Source organism: Petaurus breviceps, unplaced genomic scaffold, assembly GCF_028583685.1.
Source record: "Petaurus breviceps papuanus isolate PSGF00001 unplaced genomic scaffold, PetGlider_PUasm1.0 126, whole genome shotgun sequence".
Classification (NCBI taxonomy): domain Eukaryota; kingdom Metazoa; phylum Chordata; class Mammalia; order Diprotodontia; family Petauridae; genus Petaurus; species Petaurus breviceps.
Genome location: NW_027185655.1, coordinates 21,530,453 through 21,552,642, shown reverse-complemented (window position 1 = coordinate 21,552,642; position 22,190 = coordinate 21,530,453). Strand labels below are relative to the sequence as shown.

Genomic DNA, 22,190 nt, shown 5'->3' with positions numbered 1-22,190 from the left:
AGAGAGAGAGAGAGAGAGAGAGAGAGAGAGAGAGAGAGAGAGAGAGAGTTTAAGAACCAAAGATATGAATCTGGGTTTGGTAAAGACAGGAGGGGAAGAAGAATGGGAGATGAAGTTCAATGGCAAGAAAGAAATAAGGGTAAAAACTGTCTTTGATATTAGCACTAAGCATGGGTGCTTGGCACACGGTAAGTGCTTTATAAATGTTTTTTTTTTTCATTTATCCTAAAGAATTTGTTCCCAAAAGATGCCTGAAGAAGCATCTTTTCAACAGATCAGTCCAGCAGCAGTGTGGAAGACTCATTGGTCCAGGCTTCAGTTCTCTGCTGTTTCTATGTGACCTGGAGGAAGACACTGAGTCTTTCTGGGTCATGGTCTCAAAATCTCTTCAGAGTCTGATTAGACTTCTTAGTGCAAAATTGATCAATGGAGCAGCCTACCCTAAAACTTGGACAATTTTCAAAGCTTCAGAGGCAACCGTGCTTGTCTTAAATTGACTTTTTTTGCCTGTTTTCTCCATATTTTATACTAATATAATAACAATTATACTTATTTAGTACCTTAAATAGCTCATTTCTGAGAAACTCGCAGCTTGAGAAAATAATTACTTTGTCTTTATTTCTACGTAGAATGTATAACTTGATTTTATATATAAGGGGATGGACATGTTCTTTTAGAGATGTCATACCCTCAAATCCATAAAAAGAATGCCACTTGATAATGCTACACACCAGTGCAGTTAATTTCAAAATAGTATATTGCAAATTGGGCAGCTGGGTGGCACAGTGAATAGAGTTCCAGGTCTGGAATCAGGAGGACCTGAGCTCAAATCTGACCTTAGACACTTAACATTTGTGTGATTCTGGGCAAGTCATTTTTCCTCATCTGTAAAATGGGCTGGAGAAGAAAATAGCAAATCACTGAAGTATTTTTGTCAAGAAAACCCCAAATGGGCTCACAAATTGGACACAATTGAAAAACAACAAAATATTGCAAATTGCATTCACAGTATATCATCTCCTATTTTTTTTTATCAAAAAATGCAATGTTGGCACATTGCTTTCATTTATTTCTGAAGATATCCCTTGCCCCCACCCAGCAAAGCCATTCTGAAAAGCCAACTATATCTCCAGAGTTTGACAGCATATGCAAGGTTCCACATTCACAGGTCCCCATCTCTGCAAGGAAAGGAGAGCCTTGTCTGGTCTCTCCTCTCTACCCAAGTTTGCATATACTATTTTTAAAAGGTAAAGAGAGAATACATGAATATTAGGGATTCCTAAATCCATAGGCATTTTTTCCCCAACTATGCACACATCTATTTTGAAATAGCTCCCAAGGATCTCATACAGCAGAAAAAAAAGTCTTGTCCCAATTCTAGCACTAAATGACTGGATGACCTTGGAAAAGTTACTTTGTGTCATGAGTTCTCAGTTTTCCCATCTGTAAAATGGACTAGATTGCTTAAATTCCTTCCAGTTCTCACATTACATCAGTAACATTCTGATGTTAAAAAAAAAAGTGTTCCCCCAAACATTTAGTGATTCTTTTCCTTTTAATTCTTCATCATTTGTTGGAAATGCTCTACAAAAGAACTTATTTAAAACCCTGTTTTCATCAAACTTTTGTTTCCTTCTCTTTTAAGGATAACTTTAAAATATCACCAATATACAAAAAAAGAATACTTTAAATATAACTAGCCATTTTTGTAGAAGAAAAATGACAATAATTAGATTATTTACTTACTTTATTCACTTAACCTTTTCCCTTTACTCACATTCTCCTCTAAAAAACAGTCCAATTAAATAGGAATTGACACAAAGAATATGCAAATCCTCTCTAAGCTTCAAGTTATGAGATTTAAAAAAAAAAAACAACAGAAACTTAACCCTTTCCTATATGTTATCAAGAATCATCCTCTACCTAAAACATATTTTGAATATAAAGGATATAAGTAAATGCAAAAGTAGGTGGTTGAAGAAGTCACTAATCTCTACTTATCTACCCAAATCAAGGTCATTTGTGGTTCAGTCCCATGCCACTCTTTAGGAGACCATTTGGGTTTTCTTGGCAGGGACACTGGAATGGTTTGTCATTTCCTTCTCCAACTTATTTTACACATGAGGAAACTGAAGCAAACAGGGTTAAATGACTTTTTCCCCTGGGTCCCACAGCTAGTAAGAGTCTGAGGCCAGATTTGAACTAATGAAAATGAGTCTCCCCAGTTCCAAACCCAGTAGTCTAACCACTGTACCACTTGGCTACCTTAATCAACGTCATGCTGGAAATCACATCCACCAAATGTTGTTTTAAAAAAAAAAAAACATCATTTGATATTATGAATCCTTCTTTGAAAGTACAGGGATTTCCAACTGCCTGAAGGAGATGTATTGATTTTTTCCCTGTGGTTCTCTGAAATTGATAGTTCATTCACAAGACAATGTGTGCAGAGTATTTCTTCTATATGTTGCCCCTAAGAATAACAATTAATTGAAAAGAAGAAAGTGGTGATGTAGAAATAGATGTTTAAACAACAAAAATAATAAAAATCTTTAACTCAAAATTCCAATTTTGAGATACCACAACTGACTCAGGTCTCATGGTCCTCAACCCAAATGACCCAGGACTCCAAAATCTCCTCTGTGGCCTGATCCCTTTAACTGATATTACCCAATACTTTCTAGTTATGGTTCTACCTCTAGTTAAGGCTCTCAAAGTACAAGCCATCTGTCCAAATATTATGAATCAACGTCTCCCATATACTTGTGTCAAGGACCCCAAAGATAGGAATTAGTGCAGTTTTCCTAAATACCTCTTCTGGTTTTGGATGACCTAATTTTTTCACTGACTCAAAGACAGATACCAATTTACTAGTCCACCTTCTGGATAGGGAAGAGGGAAGAGAAAAGAAAGGAGATAAAGCCCAAAAGCTTAGCAGTATGGTCCCCTCGGATTCTATCATTCATAGATTTGTTTGGGTTAACAAGCTCCTCTTTTAATTTAGTACTGATGCAAAGCAGAAGTAAGAGAATGCCGTTCCCATTGACCACAATGACATAAAAGGTTAAAAAACTCTAAAAGAAGTCATATTCTGGAAGGACTATGACTTCCTTTAATGGCCAGTCCTGATTCCAGAGAATTGAAGATGAACCATCTTCTCCATCTCCCTAAAAGGTGGTTTATTGTGGCTATGCACCGTTACAAAGAGTGCATCTGTTTTGCTTACCTGTTCTGTTTTTCTTACAAGGGATGGATTCTTTGCAGGGGAGGATTATTGGTAGTAGTAGCTACAATGTGAAGAAAAAAAAAACCAATGAATTTTTTAATGTGATAGAAGAGCTCAACGATGTTATTCATACCCAGCTGTGAGAGACTGTGGGCATGATGTTGTTTTCCTTCAGCTAATCTAGAATTAGGTGAGGGAGTCAAATGTAAGGAAAGGGAATGAGAAAGCTAGGATCCAAAGCCTGAAGGTAATTTGGGGATCATTTATCCAACACCTTCATTTTTACAGATGAGGAAACTGATGCTCAGAAAGGGAAAGTGATTCACATGAATGATTGAACTGGAATTTGAACCTAGGACTTAAATCCAAATAGCTTCCTTTCAAATTCTCTACATTTGAAGAAAAGCAATTCTGAAGCATTACATACTTTCTAGAAGGAGCTATGGAAGTAGAATGGAGAGTCCTTCAAACAATCACCAGGTGTTTTGGGAGATGGTGTAAGAGGGTTACCAAGCAGTGGTAGAGGATTAAAGAGCCTTTGTTGTATTGCTTTTAAGGTGACTAGACAAACTTTAATTGGCTGGACTGGTTCTCCTTCTACCCTCTCCCCCTCTCCACACATTCCTGGGAGAAGAGATATCTAATTAACTAAGACATTACCCTAATAACATGGAGATGTTAATGATAAATTTTCCTGATGGAGAGTAAACAATAATTCCTATCTGAAGCACTGAGAAAAGTCTATTAAAAATCAGCATTTGTTGCAGTTTCAGTTCGTCAGGGTGGGTGAGTGTTGGGGAGGGGGACAAGCAATCTTAAGTCTGAAGATGATAAAACCACTCAGCTATAATGATGGCAGGGGTCTCTGAGCCAGGACAAGATCGTTAACCAGACTAGGCCTGGGGAACTTTAATTAAAGATTAGGTCAACAGTTTTAGCCACCACCTAATCTTAATCTTCCTCTAGGCTATTTTATTTTGTTCACACTCCTACAATCCATCTTCTTGGTATATCTGTTTAGGAATTTGAATACCCTTTTCCCTTGTTTTAAGAAAAAAAAAAAAACTAGAAAACCCGTACTTTACTGCTCTGGAATTTGTAAGACAAAAGCATTCCAGGATCGAACATGCAGATATAGTAAGTAGCTAGTGCAGAAGGAAGAAAGGGGAACTAGTGCTCTAATGTAGCAGAACTCTGAACCCAGGAAGCCCAACAGGGCCAAATGGTCCAGAAGATTCTATGCCTCGGCAAATGTTTAAAAATTATGTAAGGTGAAAGTTGAGACTAAAGGTCAAGATCCCTTGGACGCATTCCAAAGGAGGTGCTAGTACCCCAGTAAAATGAAATGGGCCCAGGAACCAAAGCTCAGCTGCTGGACAGTACCCAAAGCAAGTTGCAACAACTTTGCAATTTTGCCTGGGGCCCTGGTCCTGCAAGGCCCAGAATCTACTATTGAGTGGACAACATGTGTTAGTTTGTTAATTTACTAAAGGAAAAAGCCTCCTGAAGTTCCCACATTATGCTAGGCACATACAGTCCAGAACATTAAGAAGGCATTGTTCTTTTTTAGAGAGATTCATGCCCTATCATGAAGTCTTCTAGGGGATTGAACACCCATGCACAACTCCCACCCCTGCACATTAGCCCTTAATTGCCACTGGACTCTTTTTTACCAACTCAGACTGAGACAGAAAATCCATGGCTAAATCCTTTGACTAAAAAAATTGTTTTTGTTCAGTTTGCAGAGGGATGGTACACTATCCTAAGACAGACCTAAAAACATATTACCTATTTTCAGTCACACTGACAAACTCTTCATTTCAAAGGAACTATCCCACTTGCCTTTTTTTCCCCTCTGCTTAATCAACAAGCATCCCCTAAATATTCAGTAAAGCACTAGGCTAGATGCCCAGGATTCAAAGACAGAAATGAAGTTGTCCCTTCCTATTCTCAAGGACCTTATCCAGGGAACAAGGCATACACAAAACAGATCATTTTAATTACATGAAATTGAAAAACTTTTGAATAAACAAAATTAATGCAACTAGGCTAAGGTGGGGTGGGGGGAGTCAACTGAGAAAAAAATACTTTGCTTATTTCCAATAAAGGTCTGATAGTTGAGAAATACAGACAACTAACAGAAATATCATATATGAAACCAAAAGTCATTCCCTAATAGAGAACTGAAGACATTCACTAAGAGAGAATTGAGTATCTGCTCAAAGATTATGAACAAATAGTTGTTGAGAGAAATGATTTATTGGACCCCTATTTTATTGTGCCAGTATTGATTGGTTCAGTGTGTTTCCATAGGAGTAATGATTGTTAGCGATTATTAGTGATCTGCTCATCTAGTAAAATACTAGCCAGTCTAGTTAGACAGTCTGGTTAACTAATATTAACATAAGAATTACAGAGGGGCAGGTAGGTGATACACTGGTCCTGGGAACAGGAAGATGTGAGTTCAAATCTAGCCTTAGACTCTTACTAGCTGTGTGAGTCTGGGCAGGTCATTTAACCCCAATTGCCTCCACACTCACCAAATATAAAAAAACAATTTTAAAATTACATATATTAATACATATTTTACATATATTATATTTAGGGATAATTAGATAAGATAGATTCATTCTTATTAATAGGCCTCAAACTTTAAACTAAAGCTATAAGTTTACTGTTCAATATTCACTAACCTGTTATAAAGTTCACTTGCCTAAACCACAAGAATGCTGACTAGAGGTCTCCACCCTTTTGGGTGTTGAGTGAGTGACCAAACCCAGTGTGGGTAAGATGTCTTGACGTGTTATGGAAAGTCCCCCAACTTATTTTTGTATCTGCAGACTACCCTTTGGCCCTACATGAGGAGGGCCCATCTTATGGCCACTTAGTCAATGGAGATGACCTTTGCCTCGCCCATCCTGTGACCACCCATCCTTGTGCATCATTTCTGGCCCTCCTGGAGTATCATAAGCATGGTCTATCAACCAATAAGGCTCTGTATTTTACTTTGCCTCTTCTGCGTGTCTAGGTATCAAGCCCTAGAAAAGTCCCTAGGGAAAGGGGGCATCTCAGGTCATGAGGAAGATCTGAGTTCCCACTCACTGAAGGGGCCCAGTCTCTTTAATAAATAGTTAATGACTCAGAACTCTGCCTCAGTTGTTTTTCATGCAGTTTTAGACGCCACATTCTGAATGCTCCAATAAGAGAAAGTCAGATCAAAATAAAATAACTCTTTTTAAAGCAGGGCTTTTTTTTAGCAATAAAATCGCTCTAGGTTTTACCTTACAACTTGAAAAATTGGTAAAGATGACATAAGCTGAAATAGTGTTAAAGGAGTTGAGAAAGGTGGTTACATTAAAGGTGGAACTCTGAATGATTCTAATCCTTCTCAAATCCAATATGGAATTATTCCAACAAAGTAACTAACACATCCTTGTAACTCTGACCCAGGGATTCCACAGCTAGGCATATACTCCAAGTAGATCAATGACAAAAAGCAAGACCCCATATCCACCCTTATATATATGCGTGTGTATAAATATATGTGTGTATACCTATAAATATATATATATATATATATATATATATATAGAGAGAGAGAGAGAGAGAGAGAGACAGAGAGAGACAGAGAGAGACAGAGAGAGAGAGGGAGAGGGAGAGAGAGAGACAGAGAGAGAGAGAATGAGGGGGGGAGAGAGAGAATAAGAGAGAGGGAGAAAGAGAGAGGGAGAGAGAGAGAGAGGGAGAGAGAGAGAGAGGGAGAGGGAGAGAGAGAATAAGAGAGAGAGAGAGAGAATGAGGGGGGGAGAGAGAGAATAAGAGAGAGAGAGGGAGAGGGAGAGGGAGAGGGAGAGAGCGTGCGCACAGCATTTTCTTGTAGTAGGAAAAACCCAGAAACAAAGTAGACATCTACCAATAGAGAAGGGCTAAATAAATTGTGGGACATAATACCAGTGCCATATTAAAACTAATGACTATAGAGAAGCATGGGAAAACTTACATGAACTGATGGTAAAGCAAGCAAAGCCAGAAAAACAATAAACACAATGACTAGTAGTCACTGTAGTAGTAATAGCCCTCATTTATATAGACTTTATTGTATGCCAGACTATAAGTGTCAGTAGAAAATAAACAAGAAAATAAATAAAAGTGGATGCTATGAAATTAAAATAACTAAAGTTGACTCCACAGAACAACTATGAGGGGTCAGCCATGAAGGGATGGCAAGAGTAGAGAATCAAGGGTGTGCAGCAGCGGAGGGAGAAGTCAGCTTTTTTTGATGTGTTGGTCAGCTCAGAAATGGGTTGTTGGGTTTCTTTCCTCCTTTTTTGTCCTTTTCCCAGGGTGTACAAAGGAATGGAAATGATAAATAAGTATCTGTGAGAAGACTGCAACGCCTGCTTCTTGGACTACATAGAGTGCGTGAAGTGTTGTAATGTTTAAGAAGTCTAGAAAGTGGGATGAGAGTTGAGCTGTAAAGGGTCAAATAGACAGTACCCATATTTTATTTTAAGATGAAGTAGGGAACCATAGCAGTTTCTTGAGCAAAGGAATAACATGGTCAAACCCAGGCTTTAGGATGTCCCTTTGGCAGTGGTCAAGAGTAAACAGGAGATGGGGCGGCTAGGTGGCGCAGTGAATAGAGCACCGGCCCTGGAGTCAGGAGGATCTGAGTTCAAATCCAGACTCAGACACTTGACATACTTACTAGCTGTGTGACTTTGGGCAAGTCACTTAACCCCAATTGCCCTCTAAAAAGCAAAAAAAAAAAAAAAAAAAAAGAGTGAACTGGAGAGAGTAGAGACTTGGGGCAGAGAAACCAATTAGAAGGTTACATCAAAATTTGACTGATTTTGTACTGATTCACACACCTGGTATTGGCGCTATTTGCCCAAAATGGTCCCCTGACCTTCATAAATCTACCTACGATTTCAGAAGGAGGCTATTATGTTTACATAAGTGCATTGCTATAATAACAGGAAAAGGGAGACAGAAAAACTGACAGACTTGGAATGCACAGGAGCACCAGCCAAGATAACACTTTCAAAGAGAAGATTCCAACACTTAAACAGGAAGCTCAAGCTAAAACTCCAAGCTCTACCTCAACTAAGTCCTGGGAGGGGGTGGGGGAGGTCGTGATCTGTGCTGGTGGAAAGAATATCTACACTCCAGAGATTAAAGATCGCTGGAGTGCTGGCATCATCCAGACGGCCATAGAGAAAGAAACCAGAAGCTCCTGCTTCTCAGTCCTTGGTAATCTGATGCTCCAGTGTGGCAGAAGAATTGGGTTAAATTTGATTAGGAGTAGGAAAACAATAAAAGTATAATTAGCAAATAGCAGTAGATGGGAATCTATGTTTTGGTGATCATGATAGCAAACACAGTGGCTATGCCAGTCTTTAGAAAGACAAGAACAGTATGGGCAGCATGGTAGAGTGGGGAAAATGCTGACTCTGGGAGAAGGAGGGAGGGAGAGAGGGAAGCAATGGAGGAGGAGACTGGGAATGGGAGGGGGGAGGGAGAACATTCATTAAGGGCTAGGCACGGTACTAAGCGCTGGCAATACATGCAAATAAGAAAGTCCCTAACCTCAGGGAGCTTACATTCTAATGGGAAAACAAAAACCAAAAAAGGGCCCATAAATATCTTTCCTCATTCAGAAGATGATGGAAATGAATTTTGTGGCCTTTAAAGTCCCTCCCAACACCCTACATCTGTGCTCCTACTGGATACACTTTCATTGTCAGAGTGTAGTTGAGAAGAAAAAGCATGTCTTGATGCGAGATAAATATATGTGTGTATGTATATGTTTATATACATACATACATATATACATGCATATATAGAGAAGCAAAGAAAACTTTAAATCAAACGATGGAGAGGTGAGGAAGGGGCTATAAATTATGACTTATTCTACATATGAATCAATTTAACAGTTTCTGCCACTGCAGATAATTTCTACACGAAGTTAATGAAGTTCTGGATTATGACAAATTATAGAGCGCACTGTTATTTGCATAAATGTGTATAAAGCCTCAATCAATATCAAAGTATTTAGTGCCAGAGAACTCTTCTATGGCATTCAAGATTTCTCCTTTGATTAGAACTACTGACTTGGCAGAACGAAGTTTTAAAGCTGTTTGGGGAAATTTAAGTTGGAAGCAAAATATTACATTTAGAGAAATGCTGAAGGCAAGTATTTCTCTTTTACTGGGACTAGTTAATGAAGTACAAAGCATTAAAATGGCTGGCCTGAATATTTATTAGAGCACCAGCTGTTCCCTCCAGATTTTTAGAAATTCTAGCCTCAGTGCCAAGCATAATGTAGAAAAGATTTTTCAGCAAAAGAAAAAGTCCATGTCTTCTATTGTTTTTCAAAACAATAAATGGCCATTAGTCGTGCTATAGAATTTTACAATGCATTTGATAGGCTAGGAACCAAATGTTTGCCAGTCGCCCTCCTGTTTTTCGATCTCATCTTGCTAGAGACTTTAAACCAAGATCATATTGGCATTCCTCATTTATATTCAGGACTGCTGTCCTTTGTGTACAAATGATCATGGCATAATACTGACAATGTCAGCAGTGCCTTGAATTGCTTTTTCGGTGGTAGCAATAATGGTGACTACAGCCAACGAAATCTCTCAGAAAGCATTTATTTTTTTATTTATTTACAAGCAGCTGGGTAGCATCGTTCACATTTCCCCTCTGAAGCTTGCTGTGTGATCCTGGGCAAAGCACTCAATCTGTCTGCCTCAGTTTCCTCATCTATAAAACAAGGATAATGACAGCATGTACCTCCCAGGAATGTTTGGAGGATGAAAGGAGGTATTTGTAAAGTGCTTTGTAGATCCTAAAGCACTATATAAGTGCTAGCTCTATCATTCATTTTACAAGATAATAGATAGTATTGCCCATTGATAATACAAGATAATAGAAAGTATTGCAACTTTAGGGAAATTATTACTTTTACAGAAGCACTAGAGAGTCCCAGAATAAAAGATAACAGCAACTATTGCATAAGAGTGGGAACCCTGATCCTAGAAGGTAGTACAGAATAGCAGGAAAAAACCTTGGAGTTATAACACTTGTGTGACCTTGGTGAGAGCTTGCTTCATCCCTCTTTGTCTCAATTCTTCCATCTGTATAATGAGGGGACTAGGGTAACTGATGTCTAACCCTAATCCTATTTAGTGTAATTCCAGACTCTTCAGGACCCAGTGGGCCATACTGTCCAGGGACAGTTTTCTTGGCAAAAAAGTACTGGAGTGGTTTGCCATTTCCTTCTCCAGTAGATTAAGGCAAACAAACAGAGATTAAGTGACTTGTCCAGGGTTACGTAGCTAGTAAGTGTCTGAGGCTGGATTTGAACTCAGGTCTTCTGGACTCCAGGCCCAGTGCTCCATCCACTAGTCCATCTAGCTGCCTTTTTAATGTAATAAACCCCAGACATAACCAATCCATCCATACAAGAGTGCTGTCTACACTTAAAAAAAACAACAAATTTATTTGATCTACTTTTGCAAACTCACCCAGAAACTTCCCATCTGTTGAATTATTGCAGAGTTCAGTTTAAGCAAGCATTTATTAGACACCTATTATGTATAGTCCATCTAACAAACATACCATAAAGATTCAGTGGTAGAAAGCATTCCCAAGGGAGAGTTGTTCCTAGAGCCAGAGGCAAAAAGGGAGAATACAAGGTAGAGAAAATCTCTTTCACTCAACAGAACCCCGAGGAAAAGGTCACCAGCTTGACTGAGGCAAAGAGTGAAGGAAGGTCTGTCTTTCTGCACATTTTGAAATCTGGTCCACTAAATTGATAGTACCCACAACATAGAGTGTTCTGACTATGCAGGAAAACCTAGCCCTATCAGAGGAAAGGAATGCAAAGAACATGTCTTCCTTCCCAGCTTCTACCCAAAATATATTTATTTCTTAGCAAATTAATTTCAGAGTTAGTGCCTCTCTATACCAATCATTCTCATTTTAATTTTAGTTGTCTTAAAAATAAATCGGCTTTTTTTTTACTAATTAAAAAAATTGCAAAGAAAAAAGACAGGACAGGTCAAAAAAAAGGTGTTAAGTGGGGCAGTTGGGTGGCCCAGTGGATAGAGCACAGAGCCTAGAATGGCAGTAACCTACCTCCCAGGGTTGTTGTGAATATCAAATGAGATAACTGTAAAAAGCCTAGCACAGTACTGGGCACATAGTAAGTGCAACACAAATGCTAGCCATCATCATCATCATCATCATCATCATCATCATCATCATCATCATCATTATAATGGAAGCCCCACACCCTATGAGCAGCCTATCCATTTCCAGAATTCCTGAGATTCTCTCCCTTCCTTGAATAAAAAGGTACATGTGGCTGAGAACATTCCCCCTGGGCTGTGAGGTTACTGAAAAATAAAAGGACATTAAGATACAGACCTCCCCAAACTCCACACAGTATTATATAAGAGTAAGATGGCAGAAACAAGGTCCTACAGAATTCAGCTTAAGTCAAATGAGATAATGGTGGTAAAGGATTTAGCTCAAGGTGGAATATAAGATGCCAGTTTTTATTATTATTACAGGAAAGGTATTTCCTGGCTGCTACATTTCAAGAAGTTCATAAATGGAGCCAGGAGTAACGATTTTGAAAACTTTCAGATAAATCGAGCTTCAAAAAAGTTGTCCAAGGTCTTAGGTTAAAACAAGATGAAACGTAACAAGAGTATGGCCCTATGCTTAGTTTCAAAATATCAACAGCACAAGCATAGAAGGGGAAGATTCATTAAAGAACAGTTCATATGCAGGAAAAAATGTAACCCGACCTACCCCACCTGAAGCTTTTTCCCTTCTCAGAGCCAAGGGTATAATTGTGGCTACCTAAGAAAATCCTTCCATCCCCAGAGCCTTCTCTTTTCCAAGCTAAGCATTTCCATTTCCTTGAAATCTTTCTTTATGCCATGATCCATCCAGAGCAATTCAACACGGACACAGAAGAGACCAAAGGCATTGTCTAGAGGAGCAGCTTAGGAAAATAGCAATGCTTAGATATCGTGGGCAGAAGGACGAAATAATAATCTTCAATCACGGACACATCTAAATGGAATAGGACACAAAAACATTGCAGAATTGATCTTAAGAGGCTGCAAACAGCTTCTTGAGATGCCTACACTAAATTATCTCTCCGGTCTCAGTTCTAGGATACAAATGCCAGAGGACATTTATCAATGTGGTAACATACAAAATACATGTGACTCACTAAAATAATCTTTCCAAAATACCTTTACTCTTAGGGATTTTTAAAAGATCATCATATATGATGGTTTATTATTCTGTTGTGGTCTTCAAGGGGCAAGGTAGCCCAATGGATAAGAGTGAACCCGGTGATCAAGTTTCATTTCTATCACATACTGAATGGGTGACCCTGCCCAAGTTACAGGCAATTTTCTAATACTGGAATGTTCAGATGAGTTGTGAAGGCATCTTCCTTACCCAGGGAAGATCAAGGGGCACTGAGGCTCCTCTCCTCTGCCCTCTTCTCCCTACAAAAAAGTAATGGATTTTTTTCCTTTTGTAATTCTACTAGATTAAGGTATAAAGTTAAATAAAACATGTCCACAAAATTGGACTTTGGAATACTGTCAGATGTAAATAGCTTACTTGGTATTTTCTTTTAAAGTACCCAGCATTCTAATTTTGGTTCTTGAAAACAAATTTCACTCCAAGAAACTAGTTCAAGGATCCTAGTAAAAGATTTTAAAATTCCTAGCTGGAGTGCTCAATGCTCTGCTGTTTCAAGGAAATATTGAGTCCACATCTCTGTGCTTAGATTTCTTGTGCTGTCAGATAGGAAAGATCATATGTTTTTAAAGTGCTTTGAAATCTTTGGATCAAAGACTCTTTAATTACAAAGCATCCTTCCTAAATGAAGTTTACTTTCACTTTTTGCCAGGGACTAAATATTATGGGGACAAGTAGATGGTGAAGTGGACAGAGCACTGGGCTTGGAATCGGGAAGACTCATTTTCTTGAGTTTAAATCCAGCTTCAGGTACTTCCTAGCTGTGTGACCCTGGGCAAGTCATTTAACCCCATTTGCCTCAGTTCCTCATCTGTAAAAATGAGCTGGAAAAGGAAATGGCAAAACACTCCTATATCTTTTTTCTAAGAAAACCCCAAAATGGGGTAATAAAGAGTAGGGCATGATTTTTAAATGACTGAACAAAAAAAAAAATTATAGACACATTAAGATGGGATGGTCCATCTAAATGATTTCACCTTGGTAATTTATTGCGGGTGTTGCATTATTTGTTTTCATACATTTCTTCTTCTGCTCCATCCAACCTCCTGAAAGCATTCTCAAGGGAAAACATGGCAGTGCTTTCTCAGTGACTCAGAATGCATGTAACTTGGGTAGGTGGGGTAGCGTTCAATTACTTTTCCCACCAAGAAATCCATATCCCTTCCTTACACTTTCCCATATGACATTTACATAACCGTATTTAGCTTTCCTCCTACTATCTCCCTGTAAAAATTCAAAAGGCAGTTTAGACTCCCATATGGTTGCCACTGAAGCTAACAGATGCCTAGCAAATTAAGGCAAAAATTATGACATGTAAAATGCTGATGTATCATCATTCCAACACATCTTGCAATTTATTGTGAATCACAAGATTCATATCCTTGTCTGATATACGCAAGGTTCCCTAAATTTTCCCTGTTTTCCGAATTTAAGTACCACAGAACAACAGCAAAAAAAAAGATAAACTCTGCCCTCTAATCATGTCAAGAAGCTTTGATTAAGCAGGCATCTACTATATGCTACTAAGCTCTTGGCCACACAAAGGCAAAAAAACACCCCAGTTCCTGCCCTCAAGGAACTCACAGTCAAAAAGGGGAGCCAACATGCAAATCATTATGTCAAAACAAGGCAGAGTCAGGACCAACTGGAGATTACCTCAGAGGAAGAACACTAACATTAAGGTAAATGGGGAAAGGCTTCTTCCAGAATGTGAGGTTTTAGCTGCCATTTGAAGGATGCAGGGAGGCAGAGATAAGGATGAAGAGAGCCCCAGATATGAGGAACTGTCAATGAAAATATACAGTGAGGAGACAGAAGATCTTATCTGAGGAACAGCAAGGAGTTCAGTGTCACTGGGTTGAAAAGCAAAACCCTTGAAAAGGACTATGATGTAAGGATAGTGGCAGAAGTGGGGCAGGTTATGAAGGGTCTTAAAAGCCAGATTTTATATGGATCTCAAAGGCAATGGGGACTCACTGGAGTTTATTGACCAGGAGGGGCGGCACGATCAGACCTGAAATTTGATAGAATGGACTAGAGAGGAGAAAAACTGAGGTAGGGAACCAAAAAGTCCAAGCATGAGATGACGAGAGCCTGTACCAAGGTGGTGGCAATGCCAGAGCGGAGAAAGGGGCTAAAAGAGGGATGTTTGAAAGGTAAAAATGGCTGGACTTGGCAGTAAATTGGAAGACAAAGGAGTAGAGGATGACACTTTGACAGAGTTACATGCTTCCCCTCCACAAGCATAATAAGAGACCTGTATATACAATTGAGAAATAAATTAAGGCAAAAGTCTCTAACCACTGGAGGGAAGAACACTGGTTCAAACTCAGAAGAACTAGGTTCTAGTTCTGGTCCTTCTGCTACCTGGCTCTATGGACTTGGTAAGTGTCATTGAAACTCTTTAAACCTATTTCCTCTTGGGATTTTACAAAATGGGGGAGGGGAAGGGAAAAGTCAGAGGAAGCTAGGTAGTGGTAGAATAGGAGAGCACTGGGCAGGGAATCAGGATGACTGAAGTTTAAATCTGACCTCAGATACTTGACTAGCTGTGTGCAAATCACTTAACCTCAATTTCCTCTACTGTAAAATGGGGACAATAATAGCACTTACCTCCCAGGGTTGTTGGGAGGATCAAAAGAGATTAATATTTGTAAAGCCCTTAGCAGAATACCTTGCATACAGTAGATCATTAATAATTATTCCCTTCCCCCTTCCAACTCTTCACAGTCTATGAAACAGTTCTCAGCCTTTGCAAAGGCAAGAAAAAGAGAGAAAGATAAGCCCACCTTCTGGAAAATGTAAAACTTACAATATGGGTTTTATGGATATTGCAAGGAAAGACAATTATATCTATGGACAGTAGATCCATTCCCCCAGTTTGCAGCTGGTGGGAGAGGAAGGATGGATATTCCCCTAAGTCCTGGGAGGGCATAAGGGTGCCATGACACGGGAGTGTCAATCCAGCGAGGCCTCAATATCTTACATGTGTACAAACAGGTATTTGTAGATAAGAGATACTAAACCTACACCCTGGTAAGTACCCATAGAAATGAGATGAGGGCACTGATCTGGATCCAGAAGACCTTAGTCTAACTCCTGACTGCTGCAAGTGATCTGAGAAACCTTAGGGAAATCTCTTTGACCTCTTCCGACCTTGGTTTCCTCATTTGTAAAATGAAGGAGCAGGGGTTGTACCAAATTATTTCTAAGGACTCTTCTATCTCTAACAATCTCTAGGTCAGTCCAGCACACTCTGTGAATTCTGGACACCAAGTATAACCAGCCCAGGGGTTATGATCCAGCACAGCTAGTAGGACTGACTTGTGTTACATCTTCATTATAACTTGCCATCTTTCTTAACTTCTTTGGCAGTAAAATGATTAAAAGAAAACCTTTTTCACCTCTAATGTGACCCAAACTATATTGAGTTTTAGAGCAGGAAAGGACTTTAGACATGTATTCAAACCTAATCATTTTTTAAAGTAAGGAAACCAAGGTCCCAAAAAGTTAAATGTCCTGTCCAGAGGCACAGAGCTAGTTGGTGTCTCAGCCAGAACTAGAATTTGCCCATCTGTACCTTATATTTTCTTAATCTGTCAGAAATCGTACATCTCTGAACTCTCATTATTTCAAATTCACTTTAGTATTAACAACACAAGAGTAAAAGATTATGTTTCCCCTATTATATTCATCATCCTTTCCCATCCACAGAGGGAACAGATGTTGGCTTAGAATCAATAAAAAGCATATAGAATGAGTATGGGACCTGTTATTACAATGGTTTTGGAAACTGTCCAGTAAGAGATTCCTTCCTTATACCCCAGAAGTTCCTATGTCAGGGACGCCTTTGCAATCTGATGTATACTATGGACCCCTTCCCAGAATGATGTTTTTTAAATAGAGTAAAAGATTAGTGAAGATAAAAATATATTTTTCCCCCCTTTTAAGTTCACTGATCTCAAGGCTGGTTAGCACAATCTCTGTAACTCATTATCTTAGAAAGATGCCTAGATCACAGAGAGGATAAGTGACTTGACCAAAGTCAAACAGCCATTATGTGTCAGAGGTGAGAGTTGAACCTAGGCCTTTTCAAACAAAGGTGCAGACCCATCTTCTTTTGGGAATGGTTGTACTCAACTCATAGGTAACAGATAATAGGGAAGGTACAGGTTCAAAAGATCTATCTAATGCCCATCTTCCTCAGCTCACCACCACACCCTACACTCCACCTACATAGATTCCTCCCGCTCACCAATTATCTAACTCTATTAAAATGCAAATACCCCCAGGTGCAGTTAAGTCCGTGAATCATTCACACCTAAGATTCCCCTGAAGCTCCAATGCAGGCAGTATAGAGATCTAAGAATTACTTTCATCAGATAAGCCAGAGGTTTGCAGTTACCAGCAGAGATCCAGTTACTGAGAAACTAGAATTTTAATAAAAGGAGAGTAGGGTGAATTTAGAGCCAGGAATCCAGCAGGGGAGGAGGGTAGGAAAGTGATGCTTTAGTCAGTCAGAGGCTAGCATATTAGGGTGGGGAAGGAAAACAGGATATAACAAGTAGAAAGGCTACCCAAAACAAATTGCACCCACATATACAATTCTTCCTGACAGCCAGATGGGTAGCTTAATTTCAACCCCATAGGGATGAGTTCATTCAAAGTCCAAAACAAGGAAAGGTTCCATTCTTGGATACTCCCTATCTAAATCTTTTTAATGATCTACCTCATGCCACTCCCCTCCCCTCTCCCCAAATACTTGGATGGGGCTTCTTCCTAAAAGTATAGTATCAGATGAGGCCAGTTAACAAAACTACCCAAATTCTGTGCAGAACACAGACTCCAATCCCAATATTTCCTTTTTCCCCTTTTCTATGAAATCAAAATAAAGGCCTAATAGACCTTTCCTGTTTCCTAGCAGCTGAACTATATTTGTGTTCAAACAAGACAAGACTATCAACTCATACTACCAACCCAAGGACCTTGTATGTAGTTAAGTCACTAAAGTCCAGTCCCCACCAATTAAAAGTATGTCCAAAAAAAGTCTTTACCAATCACTTTAGAATAATTCTGACAGAAAACTGAATAGTGTGAGGGAAAGGAAGAGAGGGTGAAAGGCAGGGGGAAACATGTTTCCTCCCTTGGAGAATTAAGCGCAGTTTAAGTTGGAAGCTTGGCTGTAGTCACAGAAAATAGAAGATTGTTTGACAAGAACACCAGTTATGTGCAATCAATCACCCACAAAAGCAGTACTGGACTGTTTATTATATTTATTCACCCATCCTCCTAATCTTATTCATCAGTCCTGAGGGCAGATGGCAAGATGGTAAAGAAAGTGTTTTCCAGTCCTGTTTCATTCTGCAAAACATGTGTTCTCAATGCGACACATGGAAAAAGAAGACAGTAAAAAATAAAATAAAATAACCCTATTAAGAAAACACAGTAGAGGAAACTGCAGTAAAGAATTTGTCTGAAATTGCTTCTCAGAGACTGATATTTGCTCCTGTGAATGTAAAGAAATTTTAAAAGCCAGTGAACGAATACCTCACATTTGGATTCTTTGGGCTTACTAATGACCTTTTCATTTGATTATTCTACATCATCTTCCCCTCCTTTTTAGGGGAACTTTTAAACTTACATTAAGCAGTAACTGACTGAAAAACCCAAGAACCACCATTTTTACTTTTCATAGTAGGAGAGTGGGTAATGTGAAGAAAAGAGGTGAGGGGGAGGAAGAAATCAAGGTCTTTGAAACACCTGTGTCTCCCAGGTCCAGAGAAACTCTTTGTCTTATTGCTGAAAAGCATTAGTGAGTTCAGAAGGAAAAAAAACAAACCTGTAACAAAGTAGAAATCATTTCCATTATTTAACGGAGGTTTAAAAACAAAGGACATGTTTCCGAGTGGCATTCAAGCATTTGCTTTATTTCTCTAGCTAGCCCACCTTCTGGTTTGCATTTCTTCATCCAACCAAAAGAAAAAAAAAACCCATTCTAACTCATCACTTAGAGAAAGCTGAGGCTACTTAAGTAATTGCTGAACTAGAAATCTATGTTGACGGTTACTAGTTATTGTTCTGAAAATGACAGACAGAAAAATAAATTTTCCCCACCATCCACACCCACAGACGAGCCATTATGCAAAATGCTTTTCGGAACGAGACTTGGAAAGAATGTGCTAGAAGTGTTATTTATGTATATATTGCACCCACAGTACAGCGTACACCATTCAAGCTGCATCATCCATACACAAAAGCCTGTGATGGAGAAAGCAGATAGATAGCCTCTGTGCCTGGAACGTACAGCAGTAAGAGCAGTAGCAACCTCGTGTCCAATCAAATCCTTCTCACAAAGGTAGACTTCGTTTTGCATGGTTAATCTGTCCTATTATTGCCCATACGATGCACAACATCCATATCCCATGGGAACAAATCCATTCCATGTCGCTTCTCATTGTCCCAAACTGCCAAAGCCTCGATCTCATTTTTATCCCAACAACAGTTTACTCTTCTTTTCCAGGGACAATCTGAGGCCTGGGATCTCTCTTTCAATCTCAGTTTTTCTTAGCTCTCTCTTCCCTATCTACCCCCCCCCCCATCCCTACCCCCCACAAAGGATTAAAATCTTAGCCCCCTTAGCATGAGCAATTAGGAAAGGAAAAGACTAAGGCACCTTTTTCTCGCTTCGGGGTAGAGCAGGCAAAAACCCAGAGGCTTGCGAAAAGTGGAAAAAAAGCAGTTGGGGCAAGCGGGGGAAGGATCCCGAATAAATCACCGACACCACGCCATCGAGGATGGTAACAGCGACACAACTTACCCAGAAAATAACATTGAAGCCGAATATGAAATATTTGATGCAACAACTGACTTCAGGACCCTTGTAATGCTTCCCGGACATCCTCTGGGTTCATGAAGGCACTTTCCTGGGCAGCCAGAGTTAGGAGCCCCCGGAGCACCCCGACACGACCGCGAGCTTCCCACAGCAGGGGGCACGGCAGCCCCAAGTCCAAGAGGGGCGCGGGTGCAGCCCCCGCCGCGACCACCCCGGGCTCAGCAGCAGCTGCTGCCGCAGAAGGAGGAGGAAGAGGAGGAGGAGGAGGAGGAGGAGGAGGAGGCGGCAGCGGGAGGACGATGGCTGAGCTGGGAGCCGAGGCGCGGGCGCGGAGCGCGGCGCGGCGCTGCTCTGGGCTAGCTTCTCTCTCTCTCTCTCTCTCTCTCCAGCCGGCCTCTCTCCTGCACCGAGGCCCCGGCTGCTGAGCTGAGCCGAGCCTCGGGCGAGCACACCAAGAAGAGGGTGAGAATGGCAGGCTCCCCAGCGGGCTGGCGCCCCTGCCCCTGCCCCTGCCCCCGGCTCTGCAGCTGCTGCTGCTGCGGCCGCCGCCGAGGCTCCCTCTGCGAGGAGCGCACGGGTCCCACCGCCGGCTATGTGTCCGGCCGGCTGCTGCTGCCCGCCCGCGGCCAAGGGATGCTGCGTGGGGACGGGCTTCGCCCGCGCTCCTTCTTCCTCCGCGAGGAGCAGCAGTGGGGATGCACGGAGCCCCACGCGCGCGCACACACACACAAACACTCACGCATCCACACACAGGCACCGGAGAGCACCCGAGCCCCTTTGACACAATAACGTGTCCTCTTCCTCCTCCTTCTCCCTAGCTGCGGCCTCCCACCGCCGCCTGGGCCCTCCCTCCCGCGGCCTTTCTCCCCGCCCCCTCGGAGGAGGGGGGTGGGGCTGGGGCGGGGCGGAACGGACCCTATCTCCCTGCAGTTGGGGCTGCTGAGAGCGGCGAGGGGGGCGGGGGAGTTCCGCGGAGGCCACCGGCCTGAGTGATGGAGATCAGCAGCATCTGCGATCCCGCCCAACCACAGCCAAAGGGAGGAGTCGTGGGCTTGGGGGCCCTCACACAGACACCCTCGGGTCACCTTTCCAAATGGTGTACACACACACAGCAAAGCGGGGCAATGTCAGGAAGGCTGTCTCTAGAATTGGGGACCCTGGGTTCGAATGTCCGTTTTGCTATTTACTGCAAGTGGAACCTTGAGTAAGTTGCTTAACCTTCTAGGCCTGTTTCCTTGTCTTAAAGGAGAGGGTAGGACTAAGTGTCTCCTAAATCCACGAGCCTTAAGTGTGGGTGGACTTTGCGTGAAAAGAGAAGGATGGGGGGGGGGGGGGAGAGACATAGACACAAAGAGAAAATAAGGGAGACAAAACCGTTTGCTTCCCTGAGAAGGGAGCAGGCTCCCAGTGGAAAAAGAAATGCCCAGTTAGGAAATCAGGTAACCAACTGCTTTTCTCCCTACAGACCTCCTCCTACCACCTGGGGGGAAACAATGATCAGGGTCCTAAAAAATCACCTGAAATGGAGAGGCCAGCCCAATGAAGGGGTGGGGGGCCAGGGCAGGGGCGGGAGGAGGTGAAAATTGGCAAGTATAAATAAACGATCCTGGCTGGGTTTGGCACATTTGCAACATTAGAAACAAAAGATTCTGCAGAGGGCACCAAATGTCTTACTGATTCCTGGTAGTTTTAAAGGAAGTTGCCTATTCCCTGAACTTTGGGGAGATATCTCTGAGAATAGGCTCCCTTACATTAATCTTTAAAGGAATCTGATTTTCATCGGAAACCCTGAGACAAAGCCATTATGTAGTTTATTCTCTCAGAGATAAAGAGAGGGTGGGTGGGAAAATAGGGTCAAATCAGGTGTGCCCCCTTTATAACACTGACACCACTTTGTTCCTCTACTTTCAAAGGTGTTGATGCAGAAGGCCTCAGTGTCTAAAGCAAGGAAAGAAATAAAAACCAAGGAACCCCATCCTCAGCCCTCTGTTTACAGGCTGACTTGGTGAAAAGGGCACTGGAGGTGGAATCAGGAAGACCTGAGTTCAAATCCTGCCGGTGGCACTTAATGGCTGTGTGACCATAAATAGACAAGTCACTATCTCTCTGCCCTAGTTCCCTCATCTGTAAATTAGAGAGATTGGTTGGGCTTTGGGGTCTCTTCCTGGTCTACCTCTGTCATGCTATGTGGACACTCTCATTCTTCAATATTTTGAATGGAAAAAGAGAGGTGGAATTGAGAATGCCTTTCAGCTGCTAAAAAGTTGAATGAAAAATTAAGGGACTCAAAAATAGGATTGGGGCAGCATCCTATTCCATTGACCCTTCTCCCCCAATTTAAGTCCTGTTCTGTTCATAGTCACAGACTGCATCCCTATACCATGGACAACAAAGATGCTAGGTGAAGCATTTCTCAAGAGAAAAACCAGGGAGTAAATGAATTATAGAATTGGATCTGGAAGGGAGGTCAGAGGCTATTTAGTCCAGCCCATGGGTGGGGAACCTCCAGCCTCGAGGCCACATTTGCTCTTTGGGTCCTTATGTGCAGACCTTTGAATCCAAACTTAACAGAACAAATCCCCTTAATAAAAGGATTTGTTCTGTAAAACTTGGACTCAGTCAAAAGGCCGTACCCAAGGATCTTCAGGGTCACATGTGGTCTTGAGACCACAGGTTCCCCACCCCTGGTCTAACCCCTTCATTTTACAGATGGAAACTGAGGCCCAGTGAGACTGAGTGGCTTGCCTAAGGTCAAATATGTAATAAGCATTAGAAGTGAGATTTGCACCCACATCTTTTTGACTAAAGCTCCAATGCTCTGGCCACTGTCCTATG

At 41.2% G+C, this 22,190-nt stretch overlaps 1 protein-coding gene across 2 annotated transcripts in view; it reads right to left on the bottom strand.

The window, feature by feature from the left end:
• TSPAN5 (tetraspanin 5) overlaps window positions 1-20,162 on the bottom strand; it is a 205,531-nt gene extending 185,369 nt beyond the window's left edge. The window contains exon 1 of one of the 2 annotated variants that reach the window (XM_069094316.1): window positions 19,341-20,162. In XM_069094316.1, the coding sequence (XP_068950417.1) occupies window positions 19,341-19,421 (81 nt within the window). In that variant the 5' untranslated portion in view covers window positions 19,422-20,162. The remainder of the gene's footprint in view (window positions 1-19,340) is intronic. The other variant, XM_069094308.1, reaches the window with a different exon arrangement.
• Between the last annotated feature and the right edge of the window lie 2,028 nt (window positions 20,163-22,190).